This window comes from Podarcis pityusensis (genome assembly GCF_964106645.2).
Source record: "Podarcis pityusensis genome assembly, chromosome: 16".
In the NCBI taxonomy this organism is placed as follows: domain Eukaryota; kingdom Metazoa; phylum Chordata; class Lepidosauria; order Squamata; family Lacertidae; genus Podarcis; species Podarcis pityusensis.
The window spans coordinates 34773029-34796545 of NC_138041.1; the positions used below are offsets into that span (position 1 = coordinate 34773029).

General features: G+C 46.1%; 1 protein-coding gene across 2 annotated transcripts in view; it reads right to left on the reverse strand.

Annotated features, from left to right (window-relative positions):
* Positions 1-23517, reverse strand: part of ADGRD1 (adhesion G protein-coupled receptor D1) — a 292701-nt gene that overhangs the window by 159642 nt on the left and 109542 nt on the right. For both annotated transcript variants that reach the window (XM_080985113.1, XM_080985112.1), the window contains one exon: positions 2615-2688. In XM_080985113.1, the coding sequence (XP_080841239.1) occupies positions 2615-2688 (74 nt within the window). The remainder of the gene's footprint in view (positions 1-2614; positions 2689-23517) is intronic.

Consider the following 23517-nt stretch of genomic DNA (forward strand, 5'->3'; position numbering starts at 1 on the left):
AGAGTGCATGGAAATGCCATTTGTCTTCCCACTGCTGTGGTGTCTGTTTATCTACTTGCACGGGTGTGCTTTTGAACTGCTAGGCGCTGTGGTCTAAACCAGGCATAGGCAAACTCCTGCCCTCCAGATGTTTTGGGACTACAACTCCCATCATCCCTAGCTAACAGGACCAGTGGTCAGGGATGCTGGGAGTTGTAGTTCCAAAACATCTGGAGGGCCAGAGTTTGCCTATGCCTGGTCTAAACCACTGAGCCTCTTGGGCTTGCCTCTTACCCCAAACTTTGGGGTAAAAAGAAAGCTTTCTTGATTTTGTAAATCAGCCCCCTTAAAGCATTGCAAAACAAAGCTCAGCATCCACCATATGCTATGCTAATGGCACACATACGTTACTCTTTGCTGAGGACTGAATATGCAAATTAACAATTGAACTAATTGTGCACCACTGTTGTTGAAGGATTGCTCTCTGGGTGTAATGCAATCAGCTGCTGAATGACTGGCCAAAAGAACCTAGGAATTGGCACTGAGAGGAATACTGCCTCCAGCAGTAAGGGGTGGGACACAGCCTTATCCCCCACAAGCTGTGAGAGGCAGCTGGTTGGCCACCCTTTCAATTTCCCACCATTTATTTGTTTAACAAAATTAATATACCACTTACTAAAACAAAAGACCTCTAAGCAGTTTTCAACAGACAGTCTAAAATATTAAATTAAAATTACTAACAACAGCATCAACAACAACAACAACAACCACAACCACTGTTAAAACAAGTTACATTGGAAAATATAAGATCATCCTTTTTAAATGACCAACCATATCAAGGGTCAAAATTATGGTCTAAAATCACATGCCTGGGTAGGCTGGAACCAAAAAAGTTTTTAGCAGGCACTGAAAACAATGTAGAGAAGGCACCTGCCTAATATCAATAGATGTGGAGTTCCAAAGTGTAGGTGTTGCCACAGTGGAAGAACGGTTTCTTCCAAGTGTAGAACGAACATCTTGTGGCACTTGTAAAAGTGCCTGCTCCACAGATCTAAGTGGTTGAGTAGACACATATGGGGTGAGGTGACTACGCTTACCTTGCAGCTTTCTGGGGCACTGTGGGAAATGTAAAGGGTAACCCAGCAGTAGCTTGGAGTGCTGCAACCACAGCCAGGTAAGCCTTTTGGGAAGGCCTGAACACCTCAGATTTGGAGCCAGTCCGGCCAAGATACACTCCAGGGAAATGTGACAATGATAATAATAATACTTCCTGTTGTATCAAGCTTTCAGTTATGCAAAGTGCTACACCTACATTATGTAACTGCAACCCTTACTTACAACCAGTGGCGGAGCAAGCCGATTGGGCATCTGGGGTGGCGCGCGTGCCCTGCACCCAGGGGCGGGTCCATCCAGGGCAGGATGCTCCACAGGGCCTCTGAGGAATCTGCCTGCCTCCTCCCACTCAGCTGCCCTACAGCTGAGGGGGAGGCAGTGGGCGGACCGTTTGGGGCAGCGGGGAGCCTGCGGGCGCCCATGCCACCGTGTCACTCCCAGGAGAGATGCGTGGCTCGGGCACACTGCAGGCTCCATAGTGAGTGCCGCCCGGCATTTTGCACCCCCCTCAGTGGTGACACCTGGGGTGACCCGCCCCCACCGGACCCCCCCTTCCTCTGCTCCTGCTTACAACAACCTTATTAAACAAATTGCATTATCTCCCCATATTGCAGACAGCAGGAGGGAAGACTGAGATGGATTGAAAATGACCTGCCTAAGGCCATGTATGGTTGTTTATTAATTATTATTTTATCATTATTATTATTATTATTATTACTACTACTACTACTACTACTACTACTATTATGCCAGATTTTTGTATTGCTTTATCAAATATACTGTATCTAAGCAGTTTACATAAGCTGGTGTAACATATTCAATTAAAATAGCAATAAAACTGGCTTTAAAAATAATAAACAGAATAAAATTATCATAGCAGAGATGTTATTCAAACTGGAGACTTCCATCATTTGTTGCTCTGTTATCCTGTATTATCATAATTGTCATCATGCCCATCTAATTTATTGCCCACTCTTTACTAGCAGGTCACAGGGCTACAATGATTTAAAATTTTAGCCACCATGCTACATTCTGAGTGGCACTGAAAGGAGGAAAAAATTCACAGGAAGGGGATAACTTGTAAATCAAGCTAAAAGAACTTTCTTTAGGCTGGGGGGGAGATGTAACTTGCACAGCTTCCCTTGAACAACAAAGGCTGGCCTTCTGAATACATGATCAGTTTTGTCCTGAATTTCAATCTCAATGTGGGAACGGATGCTGGAGAACTGTTCCAAAGGGTGATTAGCATTCTAATCCATGTGGTGGGCTTTATCGTTCAGAAATGTGTTCCAGCTTCCCTTTTTTAAAATCCAGATGTGAGTAAGAAATCCCCTTACTTAGTTTAGTAATGGGGCAAGTAATCCGTCTTCATTTTATTGCCCATGATTTCATTGTTTTGACTGTTCCCATGAACCTAACATGGAGGGGAGGGTGGGGCAAAGTAATTCTCTGGTACTGTAGCCATTTTTTTTTTATTTAAAGGACTCAGTCCTCTGATCAAATACAGAACTACGTCACACACCTGTAATCCAAAAAGGCACAGTAAAAGTTCACTTGGTTGCTTTCGTTCATGACTTGGCTGTACTGGGGAGCAGTCTGAAAGGAAAGAAAGAAGACATGTAAACAAAAGGATAACCAGGACACACTGGAGTCTACCATGGGTCAACAGAAGGGACTGGCTTGCATTGGAATGCTCCAAAGTCAACCCAAGGGACTAGCTTGCATTGGAATGCTCAGCGGAACAGAATCTGCTTTACATGCTCAAGGTCCCAGGATCAACCTTCAGCATCTCCAGGTAAGGCTGAAGATGGCCCTTGGCTGAAACCCCCAAGAACTGCATCCAATTGGAATAGACCAGGCACGTCCAACTCCCAAGAGGCTGTGATCTATTCCCAGTATAAAAAAAACTGGCAGTGATCTACCCATTGTCATTGGAGAGAGGAGGAGCGTGTGTGGGGTGGGTGGATTGCCCAGAGTTGTTGAGCTTATTTTAAGGGGAGATGCCCTAACTTGCTCACCAAACAATATGTCACTTAGAAACACATGCAGCCCTAACGCCAACTATCGCATCCCCAATCGCCAGCAGCAGACGCCAATCGACTGCCCACATGACACAGAGCAAGGGGAGTGGGAGGCTGATCGACCACGATCAACCACCTGTAGATCGCGGTTGACCAGTTGGACATGTCTGGAATAGACTATACTGAGCCAGTTGATGACCTATTATGCCCAGCCATTCAGCAAGGCACTCCTTCCAAGCAGGGCCTCTGATTGGGCTGTTAGAAGCGATCGACCACGATCATCTGGGGATCTACCTGTAGATTGTGGTTGACTGGTTGGACATGTCTGGAATAGACTATACTGAGCCAGTTGATGGCCAGATATTCCAAGATAGGTAGAACGATGGGTCTGACTCAATAGAAGGTAGCTACCTATTATGCTCAGCCAGTCAGCGAGGAACTCCTTCCAAGCAGAGCCTCTGATTGGCCTGTTGGAAGCTGCCCTCTTTGGTGGGAAGACAGCCCCTCAATCACGCCGGCCAAGGGGAATTCCCCCACCAATGGCCAGTAAGTGAATGTGCTCTGGCTGCCAGGGGTGACACTGGAGCATGAGGGGCCACAATCGTTGCCCCTGTAGAAGCAGTGAGTGGCCAACATGCAAACTCAGGCAATGCACATTCACTTGTGGTGCGATATATTTGTTTGATCTCTGTGTCTTGTTGTCATGAGGGGCAGGGGTACGTTCATTGCATGGGACTTCTTGTGCTGTTACCCTGGGTGGGGGGAGAGAAACAGATTAAAACATTTATTTAAGCACACATTTTTCAATGCATTTCAAGGCAATTTTCTCCTTAAAAGCACATTTTTAAAAAAATACGATATGTATTTACATATGCATTTATGTGCAAAATGTAAAAGATTTATATGCAGTTATGGGACCAAAACTACACTGCAAAAATGGGAGAGCTGCATAAATGGTTTTATTTTAATCTGCAAACAAGTTCAGGAACATGAAATCAAGCCAATCTGCTGCAAAAAGTAGACTGAGTGGATTCCTCCCCCATAGACAATTGTTTCAGATGTTATTCTCAAAGATCATGCTTTCCCTGGCTCCCAGTGAGCAATCCACCCTACATAGCTCGAACACTTCTAAATTTAACATTTCCCCAAAATTTTCTCAGTTGGAATCTTTGTTTTTTCTTTGTACAAGAAGATTAGCCATCAGACAGAGCCTGATATCATGTTCTCTTAAGTATAGCAGTCAATATAAATTTACACATATTGTGTCTGCAATCTACTGGAGGGAAAGCACTTTAGGAGAATTCCATTTATTTAACTTTGCTCTTTAAAAAAAAAAGGTGATTTGATACAGAAGTACAGCAATAATTGCATGATTACATAACCATTCCAAATAACTCCTTAATTTCAAAACAAGAATCTGGAAAGAACATAACCAAGATCAGGTGGGCTGTATTTTTCATTATGTATCGTAGCAAAATTGTTTTTGCAAAGCTAAGGAATGCAGCTGCACTTTCAACCCCTCCAAACGAAAGTCCTTGGCAGACCTCAAGGAAGCAAACCTTTTTTCATGGGAAAACAAACCAATGTTCAGCCATAAAGGCATCCCTCAATCAGTTTAGCCCCTTCCAACTAGAACAACACACAAATTCATAAGTGGAGAGTTGTTTCATTTTAAGCCCATATTGATGATTAGAGAGATGCTGATGTTATTTCTGACTATAGCCTCCTTTGGAGTAACCTAAATATGTGCAAACTTCCACATGCTTGAATTTGTTGCATTTTGCAAACTAACAGGGATAGATAAGAAAGATGGGAAATCTAATTTAGCTCACATTGTACTATAAGTTGGTTCACGTAAATGGCACCAAATCACACACACACACACACATCAGGGTGGGATAGATTCATCTGTACATGAGATGTAAGAACATAAAAAAGAGTGTGCTGGAGCAGACTTTTGGTCAGGGGAAGCATGCTTAGGAGAAACCATAATTGTTTTTTGTGTGCAGCAGTTTTATTTTCTTTTTAATGCAAGGAGCATTCAGGTGCCCAGTCCCTTCCTGTGGTCCATTATGGTGCCCTCCAGCAATGTAGAACATCCAGTGAGTCCTGCTCCTCATGCAATTCAGTCCTCTACTGTCATAAAAGCTTGTTTGTCGTAAGTCACATGAAGCACAAGCGAAGAGGTTAGAAGGTGACAGTCAAAGTGCCGAGGGTGCTCTGCGAAGCGTATATCCTGAAGCGCATAGGGCCTCATCCATCGATAAACAGAGCCATCTAGCTGGCTACTAAGGAAGAAAAAAATGCTGGTGCAGAACACACAGAACACAAGCCTCTGTGACCGTTTCCAAGCTCAGAAGGGATGTTCATAAAAGCAGGAAGGGAATAAGGACCTCCATTTTTGTACGCCTCCTTTGAACAAGAAAAAACCTCCTTTCTTGCTAGGACACAGACTTTTCCCCTTTTGCTATGCAACTGTTTTTTCCTTATTATTTTCTGCTCCGCTCTTGAGCAAAGCATCCCTTTGGGGGGGGGGGAGGGTGAGATCCTGCAGAGACACTACATTTTATTCTAGAATCAACATAGACTGGTTGCTTGTTCACACACAATCTAGATCCATCACATTTCTTTCTCTCTCTCTCTCTCTCTCTCTCTCTCTCTCTCTCTCTCTCTCGGTGTTTCTTGAGAAACTAGCTTCATTCCCAAAAAAAAAAAAAAAGCTTGTTGCACATTGATTATGCATTACCCTACAGTCTGTCCATTTGAAAACAGGTGTAAGTGGCCTCATAATTTGGGGAGGGGTATATCCACACCTGCCCAATAATGTATATCCACACCTGCCCAATAATGTTAGGGACAGGTGTTTACCAATATCTCATCACCACTTCCTTCTTCATTCACATGGGGCAGGAGGGAAAGTCATGGATAACCTACTTAAGGGCGGAGTGTTCAAATGTGTATCAAGTAACCCCACACACCCTTATTGACAGCAGGTTCTAGAGTCAATCTAGATTTAAAGCATCATTTTAAGATGTGTGAATGGATTAGTCTATGTGCAGCCTCAAGGCTTCCTACCTGACAGGCTGGCCAGGTAGGAAGGAGCCAGTGTTCCTGTCTGTGATAGAAGCAGTGCAAGAAGCAGTTTGGAACTGGGGAAGAGAGACTGGTTTGGGGCTTGCTGGGAGGAGAGGTGGAAGTACTATGATGCTTCTGGCCAGCAGAAGCAGCTTCTAAGACATTGACGTGCTGGAAGAATTTTGCTGCACATTAAGAGATCTCTGGTTTTGTTTCTCGGTCCTCAGGTGATTCACTAGTGCAGGGCACTCTAACATTACTGCACCATTTCAATCACAAATATGCATACATAAAGATGATAGATAGATAGATAGATATAGATAGATATAGATAGATAGATAGATAGATGATAGATAGATATAGATAGATAGATAGATATAGATAGATAGATGATACATGATAGATGATAGATAGATAGATAGATAGATAGATAGATAGATAGAAAGATAGATAGATGATAGATAATAGATCTGAATGCTCCTTGCATTAAAAAGAAAATAAAACTGCTGCACACAAAAAAATAGATAATAGATATGAGAGAGAGAGAGAGAGATGATGGCTAGATAGATGATAGAGATAGATAGATAGATAGATAGATAGATAGATAGATAGATAGATGATAGATAGATGATAGATAGATAGATAGATAGATAGATGATAGATAGATAGATAGATAGATAGATAGATAGATAGATAGATGATAGATAGATATAGATAGGTGATAAATAGGTGATAGATGAGAGAGAGATGATAGATAGATAGATAGATAGATAGATAGATAGATAGATGATAGAGATAGATTAGATAGATAGATAGATAGATAGATAGATAGATAGATGATAGATAGATGAGAGAGAAAGAGAGATGATAGATGATAGATGATAGATAGATAGATAGATGATAGATAGATAAGATAGATGATAGATAGATAGATAGATAGATAGATGATAGATAGATAGATAGATAGACAGATAGATAGATAGATAGATAGATAGATAGATAGATAGATAGATATAGAAAGAGAGAGATCGCTCTCAGAGTGGATGAAACCATAGCAAGCAAATGCTGACATGTGGCATTCAGATTGCCAAATCTATCTTTCTCTTCTTTTTAACCAAGGGGAACAGGTCTGGATGTCTTTGCCTTTTCTGTAGAGTATTATAGATGACAACTTGTTCTGAAGTGAGGAACGCCCGGATTACAGATTGCCACCAAGCCCTGCAATCTCCCAGTCCAGCAAAGCAATTTAGCATGCTTTTAACACACATAGCACTGGTTCTGACTTCTCCATACCCCACACAGTTCTTCGTCAGCTCTACAATTTGAGCAGTGTGTGTGTGTGTGTGTGTGTTTCTATTCACACTCACCCACTAGGCTATGGTCTGAAAGCACATGAGGAACCAAAGCAGATCAGGTTCTGGCTAGTGCCTGGATGGGTGACTACATGTGTGTCACCTTGGGCTCCATGCAGTGGAGGGTGGACCATTCAGACAAATGGGGCACAGCCCCTCCAACCTCAGCCAGCATACCCTCATCTGCCTTCTTACTAAAAGCCAGTCCGGGGGGGGGGGGGCAGTGGCTGTTAGCTTCCTCCTCTTTAGTCTCAGTTTTGCCTTTGTAGGAGGTGGGTGGGGCTAAAACTAGAATGGGTTGCCCCTAGCGCCACCTACTGTTGGCCTCCCTGACTTCCACCTTATCAGTTCTAATGGGCACCAACCACCATTGGTTCCATGACAGAAGCAAAAAGGGATAGGAGGTGTGATAGGACGATGAGCTGCTTGTGTGTAAAATCCTAGTCCCTCAGAGTTTGGTCAAGTTTGCAAACCTCTGTCTGTAACGGAGCCCCTTAAACATGGCTCCGTCAGTCGCTGGCAGATTCCGACAGTGGTTGCTTTCGGAATCGCTTCCAACATAAAAGCTCCTTAACGGAAACACGTCTTCTGGACTCTCTGCGTGACAGTTTCCGGCGAGGAGTGGGTGTCCCTACAGGAGGTCCTGAAACCTCCCCACTGTTTTCGCTGGAAGTGTCTCTGAGCCATCCCTCCAGCTCCCTTTCCCTCAGCTCAGCTCCTCTCCCCCTACTGGTTCCCTCTTCAGCTGCTGAGTCTCTCCCAACCTGTGTGAGCCCTTTCACTTCCCTTCCTTCCGATGGCAGTTCCCTGACATCCACCTCCCCTCCAGGGCCCCCTTCATCCCCTCTCGCCCCCTCCTCTACGGGCGGTGAGGAGGCAAAACCCCGGAATGAACTTCCTTCATCTTCCGATGTCCCGAACACTTCTCTCCACCTGTTGCGGTTCCTGGTCTCGAAGTACTCCTCCTCCTCAGAGTCCATCTCCCCTTCCCCTTCCGATTCCGAGAATCCTTCCAACTCCTCCTCCTCATCGGTGGTCCCAAAGTATTCCCTCCGGAACCTCTCCACAGGCTGAGGTTTCCTTGGGAACCTTTGATGGAACGTTTCTATCAATACCTCGTCATTGATATCTTCTGCCATTACCCAAGTGTTTTCTGACTCCGGTTCTCCTTCCCACGCTACCAAATACTCCACCTGATCCCCCTTCCACCTGGCGTCGAGGATTTCTGCCACATGGCTGCTGCATTCCCTTTCTTCTATGACCGGTCCCCGAGTGGCCATCCCTTCTCGTCCCCCCTCATACGGTGACAGTAACGACCTGTGAAATACTGGGTGCAGTTTCATGTGGTTGGGTAACCGGAGCCTGAAAGCCACTGGGTTGACCTGTTGAATGACCTCAAAGGGACCCAATCTCCTGGGTCTTAATTTCTTACAACCTCCTTTGAACGGCAACCCTTGGGTTGACAGCCACACCCTATCTCCCACCCTTATGGTTTCACCTTCCCTTCGGTTCTTGTCTGCCTGCCTCTTGTATTCTTCCTTCGCCCTTTCTAAGTTGAGTTGGAGCTGACGATGGATTGCTTCCATTTCTTCTACAAAATGCTCGGCTGCCGGGACACCCCATCTCTCCCCTTCTCCCCCTGGGAAAGCCCTGGGATGACACCCATAATTAGCCAAGAAGGGGCTCATCCCTGTGGACACATTCTCGGCATTGTTGTAGGCAAATTCCGCCAGCGCCAACTTTTCTACCCAGTCATTCTCTCTGTCATTGACATAACACCTCAGGTATTGCTGGAGGACCCCGTTTGCTCTTTCCGCCTGCCCGTTGGTTTCAGGGTGCCGGGCAGTCGAAAAGTTGACCTCCACCTGCAGTAAGCTCATGAGCTTCCTCCAGAACCTGGAAGTAAATTGTTTTCCTCGGTCTGAGACCACCCTCAATGGCACCCCGTGCAACCTAAAAATGTGTTCTACAAATAACTTCGCTGTCTCTTCCGCCGTGACTGCATGCGAGCAGGCTACAAAGTGGCACATCTTTGTTAGTAGGTCTACCACCACCATGATGGCTGTTTTCCCCTTGGACTTCGGCAGATCAGTCATAAAATCTATCGACACTGCCTCCCAAGGTCGTTCTGGGGTTGGTAAGGGTTCTAATAGCCCCGCCGGTGCCCGCCTCTCCCCTTTGGCTCGCTGGCATTGCTCACACCCTCTTACATACTCCCGTACATCTTCCCTCACCTTAGGCCACCAAAATTCCCTGGTGACCAACCACATGGTTTTGTGTTGTCCAAAATGCCCCGCCGTGGGGCTGTCGTGCAACTGCTTGAGTACCCTCCCCCTTAAGTCTCCTTCAGGGATATACAGTGCCCCTTTGTAATACAAAGCTCCATTTCTTTCCTCGAAACCCCCTGGTTCCTCTCCCTCACCCCTAAGACCTCTGAGCTTATTCTGGGCGTATTCATCATTCTCTGTTTCCTCTACCAGTTCTCTTTGTCCCACCAATGCCGCCCCACACACCCAGCGGTCCTCTGGAATGACATGTCTCTCTTCTGGTGCTCCCTCCCCCTCCAAATATTCAGGTTTGCGTGAGAGAGCGTCCGCCCTAATGTTCTCTGGGCCTGGCACGTAACAAATCTCAAAGTTAAATTTGGAGAACTCCTGGGCCCATCTCACTTGCCGTTGGTTGAGCACTCGTGCCGTCCTCCAATACTCTAGGTTCTTGTGGTCAGTGCACACTTGCACCTTATGTTGTGCGCCAATTAGCAGGTGCCTCCATCTCCGGAACGCCTCATGAATGGCTAGTAGTTCTCGGTCATACACCGTGTAGTTCCTCTCGGATTTGTTCAGCTTTCGCGAAAAAAAGGCACACGGTCTCCACTCTGACTCCTCCTTCCCTGGCTGCAGAAGCACCGCCCCAATAGCTCTGTCTGATGCGTCAGTTTCCACTCTCATCGGTTTTGTAAATCCACATGCAGGAGTTGTTGTTCCGAGGCGAAGGCCCTTTTTAGTTCCTCAAATGCTCGCTCCGCCTCCTCAGTCCAAACGAACTTCTTCTTACTGCTGAGACAGTCCGTAATGGGCGCCGTCAGGTGGGCAAAGTTTCGGATGAACTTACGATAGAAGTTCCCAAATCCTAGGAACCTCTGCACATCCTTCCTTGTTTTGGGTGTTTTCCATTCCAGCACCGCCTGGACCTTGCCGGGATCCATGGCCAATCCCTTGTCTGACAGGCGATACCCCAGGAATTCCACCTCCTTGGTATGAAACTGACACTTCTCCAGTTTCACCCACAGCTGGTTGGCTTGCAGCCTGCTCAACACTTCTCTGACGTCTCTCACATGCTGCTCCTCATTCTCAGAATACACCAACACGTCGTCTAAGAAGGCCACACAATTCTTGTAAAGCAAAGGCCCCAGGACGTGGTTCATAAACGATTGAAAGCACGCGGAGCCTCCTTGTAGGCCGAAGGGCATAACTAAATATTCAAATGCCCCCAAAGGGGTGAACATGGTGGTTTTCCATTCATCCCCCTTCCTTATTCGTATCAGGTTGTACGCCCCCCTTAGGTCCAGTTTAGTAAAAATCTTTCCCTTCCTGACCCTTGTCAAAATGTCGTCAATCCTGGGCATAGGGAAAGCCACTGGTTCTGACACTGCATTTAAGGCCCTGAAGTCACACACAAGCCTCGGCTTGTTCGTGTTTTTTTTATCCACAAAAAACACTGGGCTGCCCCCCACCGCCCTGGACTCTCTGATGAACCCTCTCTTCAGGTTCTTGTCAATGAACTCTCTTAGCTCCTGCATCTCTCTGTCTGACATGGCGTACAGCTTGCCTACAGGGAGCTGTGCCCCAGGGAGTAAATTGATTTGACAGTCAAAGGGTCTATGCGGGGGTAGTTGGTCAGCCTCCCTTTCGCTGAAGACGTCGCGGAGATCTGCGTATTGTCGTGGTACCTTCACGTTCTCCGTTACTTCAGTCCCTGCTAGGGTGGCTTGGGCCCCTGCCAAACCCTTTCCCTCTTTGCAGTGTTCTAAGCAATGTGCTGAACCAAAAGAAACCACTCTCTGATGCCAGCCCACCAGCGGATCATGTAACGCTAGCCAGCTCATCCCCAATATAATGGGAGCTCCTCCCAAGGTGGCCACATTAAACGCTATCAGTTCGGTGTGCCTTGCCACCTTCATTATCATTGGGACGGTCTGCAAGCTGACTTCTCCTCCCAACAGCTCCCTGCCATCGATCGTGGTCACCTGCAGGGGGTTGCTTAAAGGGATCGTCTGTATCTGGTGTTCAGCTGCAAACTCTTTGCTCATGAAATTGCAGGAGCTGCCTGAGTCCAACAGCGCCTTTATCTTTAGAGGGTGTCCGTTTGGCAGCTCTAGCGCCACTTCTATCACTAGGGCGGGTTTAGGAGGTTCTGGCGTGGGCACTTTCACTGCTCTTTGGCCTGGCTGCTGTGCCCCGACGGTGGCAGCCAGGCGTTGGCTTTTACTTGCTTCGGTATTTCTTCCTCTCTTCCCTCCACAGCTCCTACCATCCCTTGCCTCTGGGGGCAGACTCTGGCAAAGTGACCTGGCTGTTGGCAGAGATAGCATTTCCGGGCGCCTTTTCCCTCCTTCTTTCCCCCCTCACTGGGCTTTGAAACTGCGCGCGCGCGCGCTGTTCCGATTTCCATCGGCTCTGCCGGCGGGAAAGTTGGCTCTGGAATGTCTGGAATGCGGAACTCCTTCCAACGTTCCCCCTTCCCTTCCCGCCTCTCCAATGCTCTCGCCTCCTGGCGCGCTCCTATGGTCAGCGCTGATTTGGTCAGCTGGTCCATAGACTCCGCCCTGGGCGCCCGGGAAAGTTCGTCTTTCACAGCCGAAGAAAGCCCTTCTTCAAAGAGCATTTGAATGGGTTCCGCCGATAGATCCCACCCCAATTTATGGATCAACATGGTGAACTCAGTCCAGTACTCACGGACAGATCGGCTCCCCTGTTTGCAAGCCATTAACTGTCTGCGGACCACTCCCTGTTCAATATCGCTGGAAAACATCAGATCCATGGCGCGAAAGAACTTCATCGTGTCCTTTAGGACGTCACTATTCGCTGCCATCAGGGGTCTAACCCAGTCTCTCGCCCCCTTTTCAAGATGCCCAATCACGAAAGCCACTCGTGATTCCTCGTCAGGGAATTCATCAAACTGCAGATTGAGGGCATATTGCATCTCTGTCCGAAAGCCATGATAGTCTTTGGGCTCCCCCCCAAACTTCTGCACCAATCCTGGTACCTTTCTGACGAGCTGGGTGTCTTTCCCCTTTTTGTCTGCATCCTGAGCCCTCCTCTCCTCAAGCCTCGCCGTCTGCAGCGCTAGCTGGACCTCCAACACCCGGTACCTTTCTTCCAGGCTTGGACCCGCTCCAGCTCCTGCTTCTCCGGTTCCGGCTGGGTTGCTCATGATGCCTTCTCCTGCACAAGCTGCTCACGAAGACTGTCGGAATGCTGTGATGGGACGATGAGCTGCTTGTGTGTAAAATCCTAGTCCCTCAGAGTTTGGTCAAGTTTGCAAACCTCTGTCTGTAACGGAGCCCCTTAAACATGGCTCCGTCAGTCGCTGGCAGATTCCGACAGTGGTTGCTTTCGGAATCGCTTCCAACATAAAAGCTCCTTAACGGAAACACGTCTTCTGGACTCTCTGCGTGACAGTTTCCGGCGAGGAGTGGGTGTCCCTACAGGAGGTCCTGAAACCTCCCCACTGTTTTCGCTGGAAGTGTCTCTGAGCCATCCCTCCAGCTCCCTTTCCCTCAGCTCAGCTCCTCTCCCCCTACTGGTTCCCTCTTCAGCTGCTGAGTCTCTCCCAACCTGTGTGAGCCCTTTCACTTCCCTTCCTTCCGATGGCAGTTCCCTGACAGGAGGGTACGGAAATAAATACAAATACCAGTAAATAGCTCGCTCCAGAGGTGGTCATAATGGTGGCCAAGAGGGAAACTGGCCTCCTTCCATCTCCTAAGTGCTGAGAATGCTCTGTTCCAGGTGCCCAGGAAGGGAGGTTTCTCTCCCACAAACACCATCATTGTCATCCAATCCCAGCTGCTACAACCATTGTCTACTAAGTGGAGCTATCTAGTAAGGGCGTGAAGAGGGTGGAGGCTCACAGGGCTAGGGCGGTAATTGCAAACACATTTAAGCATCCTCCAATGTCTCACAGAACTGCTTGTTGCCATTCAAATTGAGCCCAGGGCAGTTTTTCCACCACCACCTTACATGTTCTACAAAGTTGTCACATTTTGGGCAAGAGGACCTATCCTCCAGGGCGGAGAAGGCAAATCTGAAGCGATGACAAAGCTGGGTGATAAGGTTCAGAAGGCATGCAATAATACATCACCCTGTTGCTCAGAAGGGGAGCTTCTCCTCCCTTTGAAATATTTGTCCTATTAGCTAATTGCACTTCTTACAACATTTCTTTTGATAAGAAACATTTGCGCTGCATGAGAAACGTGAAACATTCCGCTAATATTTTTTTCTCTCTCTCTGCAAGAACAACAGCTTGGTGCTGCATCAAGCTTTAGTCATATTCAGATTGGAACCGTCGGATACAACAAACTTGGGAGAATTAATTTCAATGGGTCTACTCTGAGTAGGACTAATGTTGGCTGCAACCCACAGTTGTTAAAGCCTCAGTAAGCAAGGGAATATTTCATAGGGCATTAAGGATGGAGGGATGTATCAGGTTTCCTCAGTCTTTCATTTATCCATGTTTAATAGCAATTTGTGATTAAAAAAATAATTGTCAACATTCATCAGCATCTTAAGTGTGAGTTTCTCCTAATGAACACATTTTACAGTATATGCAGTTTTGACTAATGTACTGTATACTTTTGCAAGCAGCTTTCCCCAATATAGTACATTTTTCTATATTTCCACTAATATCTTCATTTTTATGCATCCCTATAAGGCAGTATTCGCTAAGAGCCAGTTGGACGCAGCAACTGACATGTCAGTTTGAGGGGGGAGAGGAGAGACCCCTGTTCAAATCCCTATTTAGCTATAAATCTTGGGTCTCTCAGTATCTCTCAGCCTAAAACCTACTTCGCCAGATGGTTCTGAGAACAATTGTTTGTGAGATGGACATGATTGCCTTCCCAAGTTCCTAGGGCAAAGGGTAGGATAAAGATCTACCAAATAAAATATGATTGGCACCTGATGGTTGCAAAAACCAGTGTAAATTCAATTCGGATGTACCTGCAGAAACATCCACTTCTCTCTCAAAATAACCTCCTTAAACTCTGAGGCCTTTGGAAGATGACTTGTTTTAGTTCCTTCCTTTCCTGACAGGGGGTCGGGGGTGTCAAAATTCAAGCCATTCCAAAACCCAGAATGTTTTAAGGTGGAATCGTTCCAAAAGATCAGGGGTCTTTATAATTGATGGTGCAATAGTCCCAAGAGTATGGTGTTGAGCTAAATTGCCCTTATGAAGTAAGTTACGTTGGAGTAAGCCCCTTGGAACTCAATGAGACATGTTCTGGAGTAGATATGCATAGGATTGCACCTAGGCAGGTAAGTGTAAGTACGTGTGGCAAAACAGAGAAAGAGAATTCTAGATGCACCTCTTATATTAAAGTTTGCAAAAGACTGACGGAAAGGTCCACTATGGTTATTTTACTATTATTCATATTTATTAAAGGTCTACACCACCCTTCATCCAAGAACCATGGGGCAGTTTACAGTATAAAAACATAAAAATACATACCTTACTAACAAACAAAACAATACCCCCCCCCCACAGTTTAAATAGCCATAAAGGTAAAGGTAAAGGGACCCCTGACCTTAGGTCCAGTCACGAACAACTCTGGGGTTGCGGCACTCATCTCGCTTTACTGGCCTTGGGAGCCGGCGTACAGCTTCCGGGTCATGTGGCCAGCATGACTAAGCCACTTCTGGCGAACCAGAGCAGCGCACGGAAACGCTGTTTACCTTCCCACCGGAGCGGTACCTATTTATCTACTTGCAATTTGATGTGCTTTCGAACTGCTAGGTTGGCAGGAGCAGGGACCAAGCAACGGGAGCTCACCCCGTCGCAGGGATTCGAACCACTGACCTTCCGATCGGCAAGCCCCAGGCTCTGTGGTTTAGACCACAGCACCACCCGCGTCCCTTAAATGGCCATAGATTGTTTAATTAGCAAATGGTCTGAGAGAAGAGGAATCTTTTCGCTTGGCACCTAAAGATATGCAGTGAAGGTGCCAGGCGAGAGCATTCCACAATCAGTGAGCCACTGAGGAAAAGGTCCATTCTCATGTTGCCACTCTCTGAACCTCCCATGGAGGAGGCAGACAATGAAGGGCATCAGAAGATGACTGCAGAGTCCAGGTTGGTTCATATGGGGAGAGGTGGTCTTTGATGTATTGCAGTACTGAGCCATTTAAGGCTTTACAGGTCAAAACCAGGACTTTGAATAGGGCCTTGAAACTAATTGGCAGCCAATGCAGTCAGGCCAGGATTGCCGTTATATGCTCAAACCATTGAGCAACCTGGAGGCCCAGTTCTAAACCAGCTGAAATTTCCAAACCATCTTCAGACGCAGCCCCATGTACATTGCTGTAATAATATGGTTCATTGATCCATTCATTTATCCCTCAATTAAAAATGTGCTGGTTTTAAATGGAACGCATTCCAATTCCCTTAGTATTTTGGCTATCTCATCCATGACTTCAAAGTGCAATGTTTCACATATTTCCACAATTAAGTGGTGCCCTGTTATTCTCTCGACCTTTCAGCAGTTACATCTCTTGATGGGCTGGCCACCCTTCCTCCTGTCTGCTTCCTTGGCTACTCCACTGGGAATGGGTGGGAGAGACAGTCCATAGAAGACGTGGAGCCTGAAGTGGTGATAGAGGCCAGCAAACTTTCCAGACTGTGATTTTATGCTGGAAACATGAAACACAGCTAAATGTTTTAGACCAGTGCAAGACTGGAGAACGATGAGCAGAGGGATGCTAAACTGTTAAGCTGCCATTTGGGTGTTGTTGTTTGACTAAAGCACCCCAGTAGCTACTCATGACTACTCTTACATGTGCTCCTCACACATACTCAAGACAGGGGGACATGAGCCCCCTGGAGATGCCATGGAGGGGGTGGGAAGAGATGAGTTGGATGACCCGGGGGAGGCCCCGAGTGGGTCAAGGGAGGCACAATATTTTGGGGTTTCTTCACATTCCCAGGGTCACTCATGCTAGTTGTTTTATACTGTCTATGGAACTGTTCTTAGTTGTTTCTACACTTTTATTGTTAAGGTTGTAACTGGGTGTTTCCCTTCCCCTTCTAATTATACATTTTGTTCTTCAAACCCATGCTGGGACTTTGTGCTTGGGGTGGGCAACCATCCCAAATACATACATACATAAACCTATTTGAGCATCAAACGGTATATGAATTTAATGATGGTGGTGGTGATGATGGGTACCTCTACCCTATGGAGTATCTCCCTTCTTCATCCCCCCCCCTTTTTAGAACTAGTATGTGTGTGTTCACTGTGGACTCCGTTGTCCTTATTATTGATGCCCTTGTCATTGCAGTGGATTATTGGACTAAATCATGAGTAGGCAAACTAAGGCCCGGGGGCCGGATCCAGCCCAATTGCCTTCTAAATCCGGCCCCCAGTTGGTCCAGGAATCAGCATCTTTTTACATGAGTAGAATGTGTGCTTTTATTTAAAATGCATCTCTAGGTTATTTGTGGGGCATAGGAACGAGTTCTTTTTTTTTTTTTTACAAAATATAGTCTGGCCCCCCACAAGGTCTGAGGGACAGTGGACCAGCCCCCTGCTGAAAATGTTTGCTGACCCCTGAACTAAATGACTTTTGGGGATCCTTTTACCTCTACGGTTCTGTGATTCTATGAAGCTCATTCCCAGAGCCCCTGACATTGTATGTTTCACATTGACTGGAAAGCGTCGGCTCTGAATTTCTGACAACAGGCACACATACACACACAGTAAATGCTGGGGGAGGAGAATGGTCTCCCACCGCAACTGCCTGCACCTCCTTGGGGAGGTCATTTGACATACTGAGGAACTAACTCGCTTTGCAGACACGCCTGGACCAAGTCAGTACAGTTGTACCTTGGATCCCAAACGCCTTGCGAGTCGAACATTTTGGCTCCTGAACGCCGCAAACCGTGTTCCGGTTTGCAAACGTTCTTTGGAACCTGAACATCCAATGCAGCTTCCATGGCTTCCAACTGGCTGCAGGAGCTTCCTGCAGCCAATCAGAAGTCGTGCCTTGGTTTCCGAACATTTTGGAGATCGAACAGACTTCCGGAATGGATTCTGTTCGACTTCTGAGGTACCACTGTAGAAGAGTCTCCAAGTCATGTCAAAATACATCATGAGCAACAGCCCAACCCATGAAGAAGCATGCATGTCGTGTGAAAGAGCTGGAGTCAGGAACTACCCCCTTGTGCAAATTAATTGAAACAAAGCATGTTTTCTATATTGCATGTAATACTGTACTCAAAACAAACATGAAAAGTCAGTTGATCATTATGGTGTCGGAAGCCTGCAGCCAATAGAAGGAATGATGTGCTCGCCACAATATATTGAGGTTCTACGAAGGAGAGTTATTCCAGAGCTGGGAAAGAGGTATCTTGACAGTACTGGGATGTTGCAGCAGGACCTAGCCCCCTGTCACACATCGAAGGTGGTGAAGAAATTCATGACAGAGCAGCAAATACATAATAATAATAATAATAATAATAATAATAATAATAATAATAATAAAATTTATTTATATCCCGCCCTCCCCAGCCGAAGCCGGGCTCAGGGCGGCTAACAACACTAAAATAGTGCAACATTATAAAAACATCAAAGAATTAATTAAAATCAAAATTGATGGCAACCATAAACTAAAGTATTGTAAAGATTGCCAAAGGAGGGAGTCAGGCTGCGCCCTGACCAAAGGCCTGGTGGAACAGCTCTGTCTTGCAGGCCCTGCGGAAAGATGTCAAGTCCTGGAGGGCCCTTGTCTCTTGTGACATAGCGTTCCACCAGGTTGGAGCCGCAGCCGAAAAAGCCCTGGCTCTAGTTGAGGCCAGCCTAACCTCTCTGAGGCCTGGGACCTTCAAGATGTTTTTATTTGAAGACCGTAAGTTCCTCTGTGGGGCATACCAGGAGAGGCGGTCCCGTAGATACGAGGGTCCTAGGCCGTATAGGGCTTTGAAGGTTAAAACCAGCACCTTAAACCTGATCCTGTACTCCACCGGGAGCCAGTGCAGCTGGTATAGCACCGGATGAATGTGATCCCGCAGCGAAGACCCCGTAAGGAGTCTCGCTGCGGCATTCTGCACCCGCTGGAGTTTCTGGGTCAGTCTCAGGGGCAGCCCCACGTAGAGCGAGTTACAATAATCCAGTCTGGAGGTGACCGTCGCGTGGATCACAGTGGCTAGGTCAGGGCGAGAGAGGTAAGGAGCCAACTGCTTAGCTTGGCGGAGATGAAAAAATGCCGCCTTTGTTATAGCTGCAATCTGCGCCTCCATGGAGAGGGAGGTATCGAAGATTACACCCAAACTCTTAACGGACGGTGCTGGCACTAATTGCACCCCCGCAAGAGATGGGAGTTGCCCCCTCAATCCCATATCGTCCCGTCCCAGCCAGAGGACCTCTGTCTTCGAAGGATTTAACTTCAACCGGCTCCCACGTAACCATCCAGCCACAGCCTCCAAGCATCTGATCAGTGTGTCTGGGGCCGAGTCAGGATGGCCATCCATCAGCAGATAGAGTTGGGTGTCATCAGCATACTGATGGCAGCCCAGCCCAAAACTCCGGACAAGCTGGGCGAGGGGGCGCATAAAGATGTTAAAAAGCATCGGGGAGAGTATCGCACCCTGGGGCACTCCACACACCAAGGAGTGGCGGGATGACAGTTCCCCCCCAAGCGCCACCCTCTGTCCCCGACCAGAGAGAAACGAGCGCAGCCATTGAAGGACTGTGCCCTGGATCCCCACGTCGGCAAGGCGGTGGTCCAGGAGTTCGTGATCGACCATGTCGAAGGCTGCTGACAGGTCTAGAAATACAGGTACTTGATTGGCCAGGGAATTCCCCAGACATAAATCCCATTGAGAATTTGAGGGCTATATGCAAAAGTCGTGCTGTAGACTGTACGACTATGGAGAAGCTCATTCAGGTGCTGATTCAAGTGTGGTACAGGGATCCAAAAATCAACAGTGACTGTTCAAAACTAGTAGACGCCATGCCAAACCGTGTTCAAATGCTGCTTAAAAATAGCGGAGGTCATATCCTTTACTAAAGTGCATATATGTGAGTTTTGTACATATATATGTGAGTTTTGTACAATAAACTACTAAATTCATTGTTTGTTTCAATTAATTTGCACAAGGGTGCACAGTAGTCGTCTCCCTCTTTTACTAAGTGTTGTGAGAAGGAGACCCATGCAAGCTAAAAAGGCCATGACAAAAGATTTTGAATGGATATTTAAAGAGGAAAGCAGGAAGGACAAGGGTGGATTGGTGCCTGACATCTGTGTGTCTTTGCAGGAGCCAGGAAGAGCACCCACAGAGGTGTCTTGTGACGTAAACTCTGACATATCCCAAAGAATTCAGCCACTAACTCATCATGTTCTGTCCATAGCACTGCTTTTTCCATGAGGTTCCCGAAATCAGTGACTGGTCCCTCTGGAAACTGATCTAATGGATTGTGGAATGCAGCAACAGTAATTAGGGTCTGGCACAATTCTCCAGGCAACCCCCAAAGGTTCTGTTTTTTATTTCTTTATTTCTACCAGACTATTCTGCAGAACAGCTACAAACACAGAAGACAAAACGATTGTACACCGCCCGCCCCCCCTTTTTTTAATAAGCAAAAAGCCAGAAACAAAATGTTCTCCTTCCTGTGTGTCTTTCTGTGCTTTTCATTGCGGAAGGTCACTTAATCTCACAATTTTTGGGAAACCCAAATTGAAAAGCATCACTACACCACAATTTGGGAGCCAAGTATGTATGACTGATTAACTTCGTCAACCAGAGGAGAATTTTAAAAATAGCCAGTATAAGGGGAAATGCTTTTAGAACAGTAGTTTTAATTATATGCTTAACAGCGCACAAATTCAGCCCCCTGAACTATTTGGCATTATTTGTTTCATCTTAAGATATTATTATTAATATCTTATACACACACATACATACACACAAGCAAACAAACATTTTATCCAGATGTGACACAAAACTCAGATGATTCATATAATAGAGCTACAAGCTGAAATTTCAATGTGCTGTTCCGCTGTGATTGAAGAAAGAATGACGTTATATAACAGTGTTAAATGAAAATATTCCCACAATGTGATTCCACCCCTTGTCAGGCTTATTTTCAGACTCAGAAATATGAAGGTTTGGGGCTCGTAGGGCTTAAATTACAAGGTTAGCATTATAACCCCAATATTCTTGACAAAGAAACATTTGTCTACATATCCACCTGTCCCGGATCTCCCAAGTCCCGGCTGCAACCTTAACCATGCAGTGCTACACATGGCTACTCAGCAGTAAGCTTCATTTAGTTCAATGAAACTGATTCCCAGATAAGTGTGCATGCAGATAGATGATAGATGAGAGAGAGAGAGAGAGAGAGAGAGAGAGAGATGAGAGATGATAGATAGATATAGATAGATGATAGATAGATAGATAGATAGATAGATGATAGATAGATAGATAGATAGATAGATAGATAGATAGATAGATGATAGATGATGATAGATAGATGATAGATAGATAGATAGATAGATAGATAGATAGATAGATAGATGATAGATAGATAGAGATAGATAGATAGAGAGAGATAGATAGATAGATTAGATGATAGAGATAGGATAGATATTGATAGATGATAGATGATAGATGATAGATGATAGATAGATGATAGATAGATAGATAGATAGATAGATAGAGAGAGAGAGAGAGATAGATAGATAGATAGATAGATAGATAGATAGATAGATAGATATAGAGATAGATGATAGATATAGATAGATAGATAGATAGATGATAGATATAGATGATAGATAGATAGATAATGGAGATGATAGACAGAGATGATATATAGATAGATGACAGAGATAGATTATAGAGATAGATAGATAGATAGATGATAGATGATAGATAGATAGATAGATAGATAGATGATAGATAGATAGATAGATAGATATTCTCACAGTTTTTAATATGTGACAGTTTAGTGTATCTTTCATCTTTGCTGGAAGCCGCCCAGAGTGGCTGGGGAAATCCAGCCAGATGGGCGGGGTACAAATAATAAATTATTATTATTATTATTATTATTATTATTATTATTATTATTATTAGTTTAGGCCTATTGAACACAGAGGGACTTCTGAGTAAACAAAGGACTGAGCTGTTAATCATATGCATAAAACCACAGAATTGGATAATTACATGATATGACTTCAAAGACTAATCTGGTACAGACTAGGAAAGTTTAAAAAACAAAGCAGACTTTAGCCTGATGTAGCAAAATAAAAAAATAAAATAAATAAAAATGCCAGAAATCCCAAATACATTTTGCTAAAAACACAGACTGCCCTGCTTATGTGGCATTTCGGTAATTAATTTTAATGGGTTAATTTGATTTGTTTCTCTTTGCTTGTCTCTAAATGCTCTACGGGCTGCTGAATTAAGTTATTAATGCTCGTATCCCTGTTCAGGGAAGGTTTCAGTGTTTGATGTTGTATTGTGTTTTTACTGGGGGTTTTTTGTTGGGAGTTTCCCAAAGTGGCTGGGGCAACCCAATCAGATGGGTAGCATATAAATAATAAATTATTGTTATTATTATTATTATTATTATCTATATCTTTATTTTTGCATCGTAGCATGCTCTTATTCTATATGCTGTCATGTTCTGGGAACTGTAGCTCTCTTAGGGGAATAGGGGTCTCCAAACAACTCTCAGTACCTGTCAGGGAACTGCCATCAGCTCAGAGGCGAGACGTGGAAGGGCAGTTGTGTTACAGGGAGCCTCTGAAGATCTTGTGAAGCAGTTCTTCCTCTGGCAAGGAGGGAAGTCCCGCTTCCAGTGGGGAAGGGGCGCAGGGATCAGAAGATGCTAGGGAGAGCCTCAACACAGAGCCTGAGCAAAGGGGGGGGAGGCAAGTCCCCCTTTGCCAGCGCCCACGTTGCGCAGTAGGTTTGCATGCAGAGAGAGGAGGAGAAGGATGGGGGTCACACGACTGTTATGCTGGGGAAGGTATAAGGACCGCCCACTCCCAGATTCTGCCAGCGACTGAGCAGACATGGACTTGTGACGCTCTGCACTGTAAAGTAGTTTGTACAGATAATAAAGCCTGGAAAGGACAGGTTGGAGTCTTGCCTGTTTGCTCTTGAGCAACCACACCAGTACCCTTAAGAAACTACAGTTCCCAGATTCTTTCAGGAAAGCCATGGTTGTTTAAAAGTGGTTAGGATACTTCTTTGAACGTTTAGTGTGATGGCTTGGGATTCAGACTCAGAGGTTGAACCTGAGGAATCCCAGCCTGCACAGGAGTCCCCGCCTGAGCTGGGGCCTGAGCCTGAAGGGTCCTCACCTGTGCTGGATCCTCAGGTGCAGGCACCAGCTGAGTCTGCTCTGGCCCCTGAGGTGATGGAGGACCCATTGCCTGCAGGTGCTCCACTCTCAGCCCCGTCAGGGGAAGAGGAGGTTGCCTCTGGGTCTGGTAACCTTCCAGCCTCTCCTGAGCTGCAGAGGCTCAGGGCAGAGAGGCAGAGGAAACTAAGTTCCTGTAGGAGGAGCGCTCGCCTCCAGGCCAGGAGAGGCGAGTCACCTGTGGACCGGGGCCGCCCTATGCCTCGGGGCAGATAAAAGCCAGTCAGCCCCAGTCCCAGGTTGCGGGAGCAACATTGTTGGTAGCCTGTTCCTGCCTGCACCCTGCCCTGCTCTTCTGCCAGAGTTCCTGACCCCACCCAACTCCCTGCCTTGGACCCAACTAC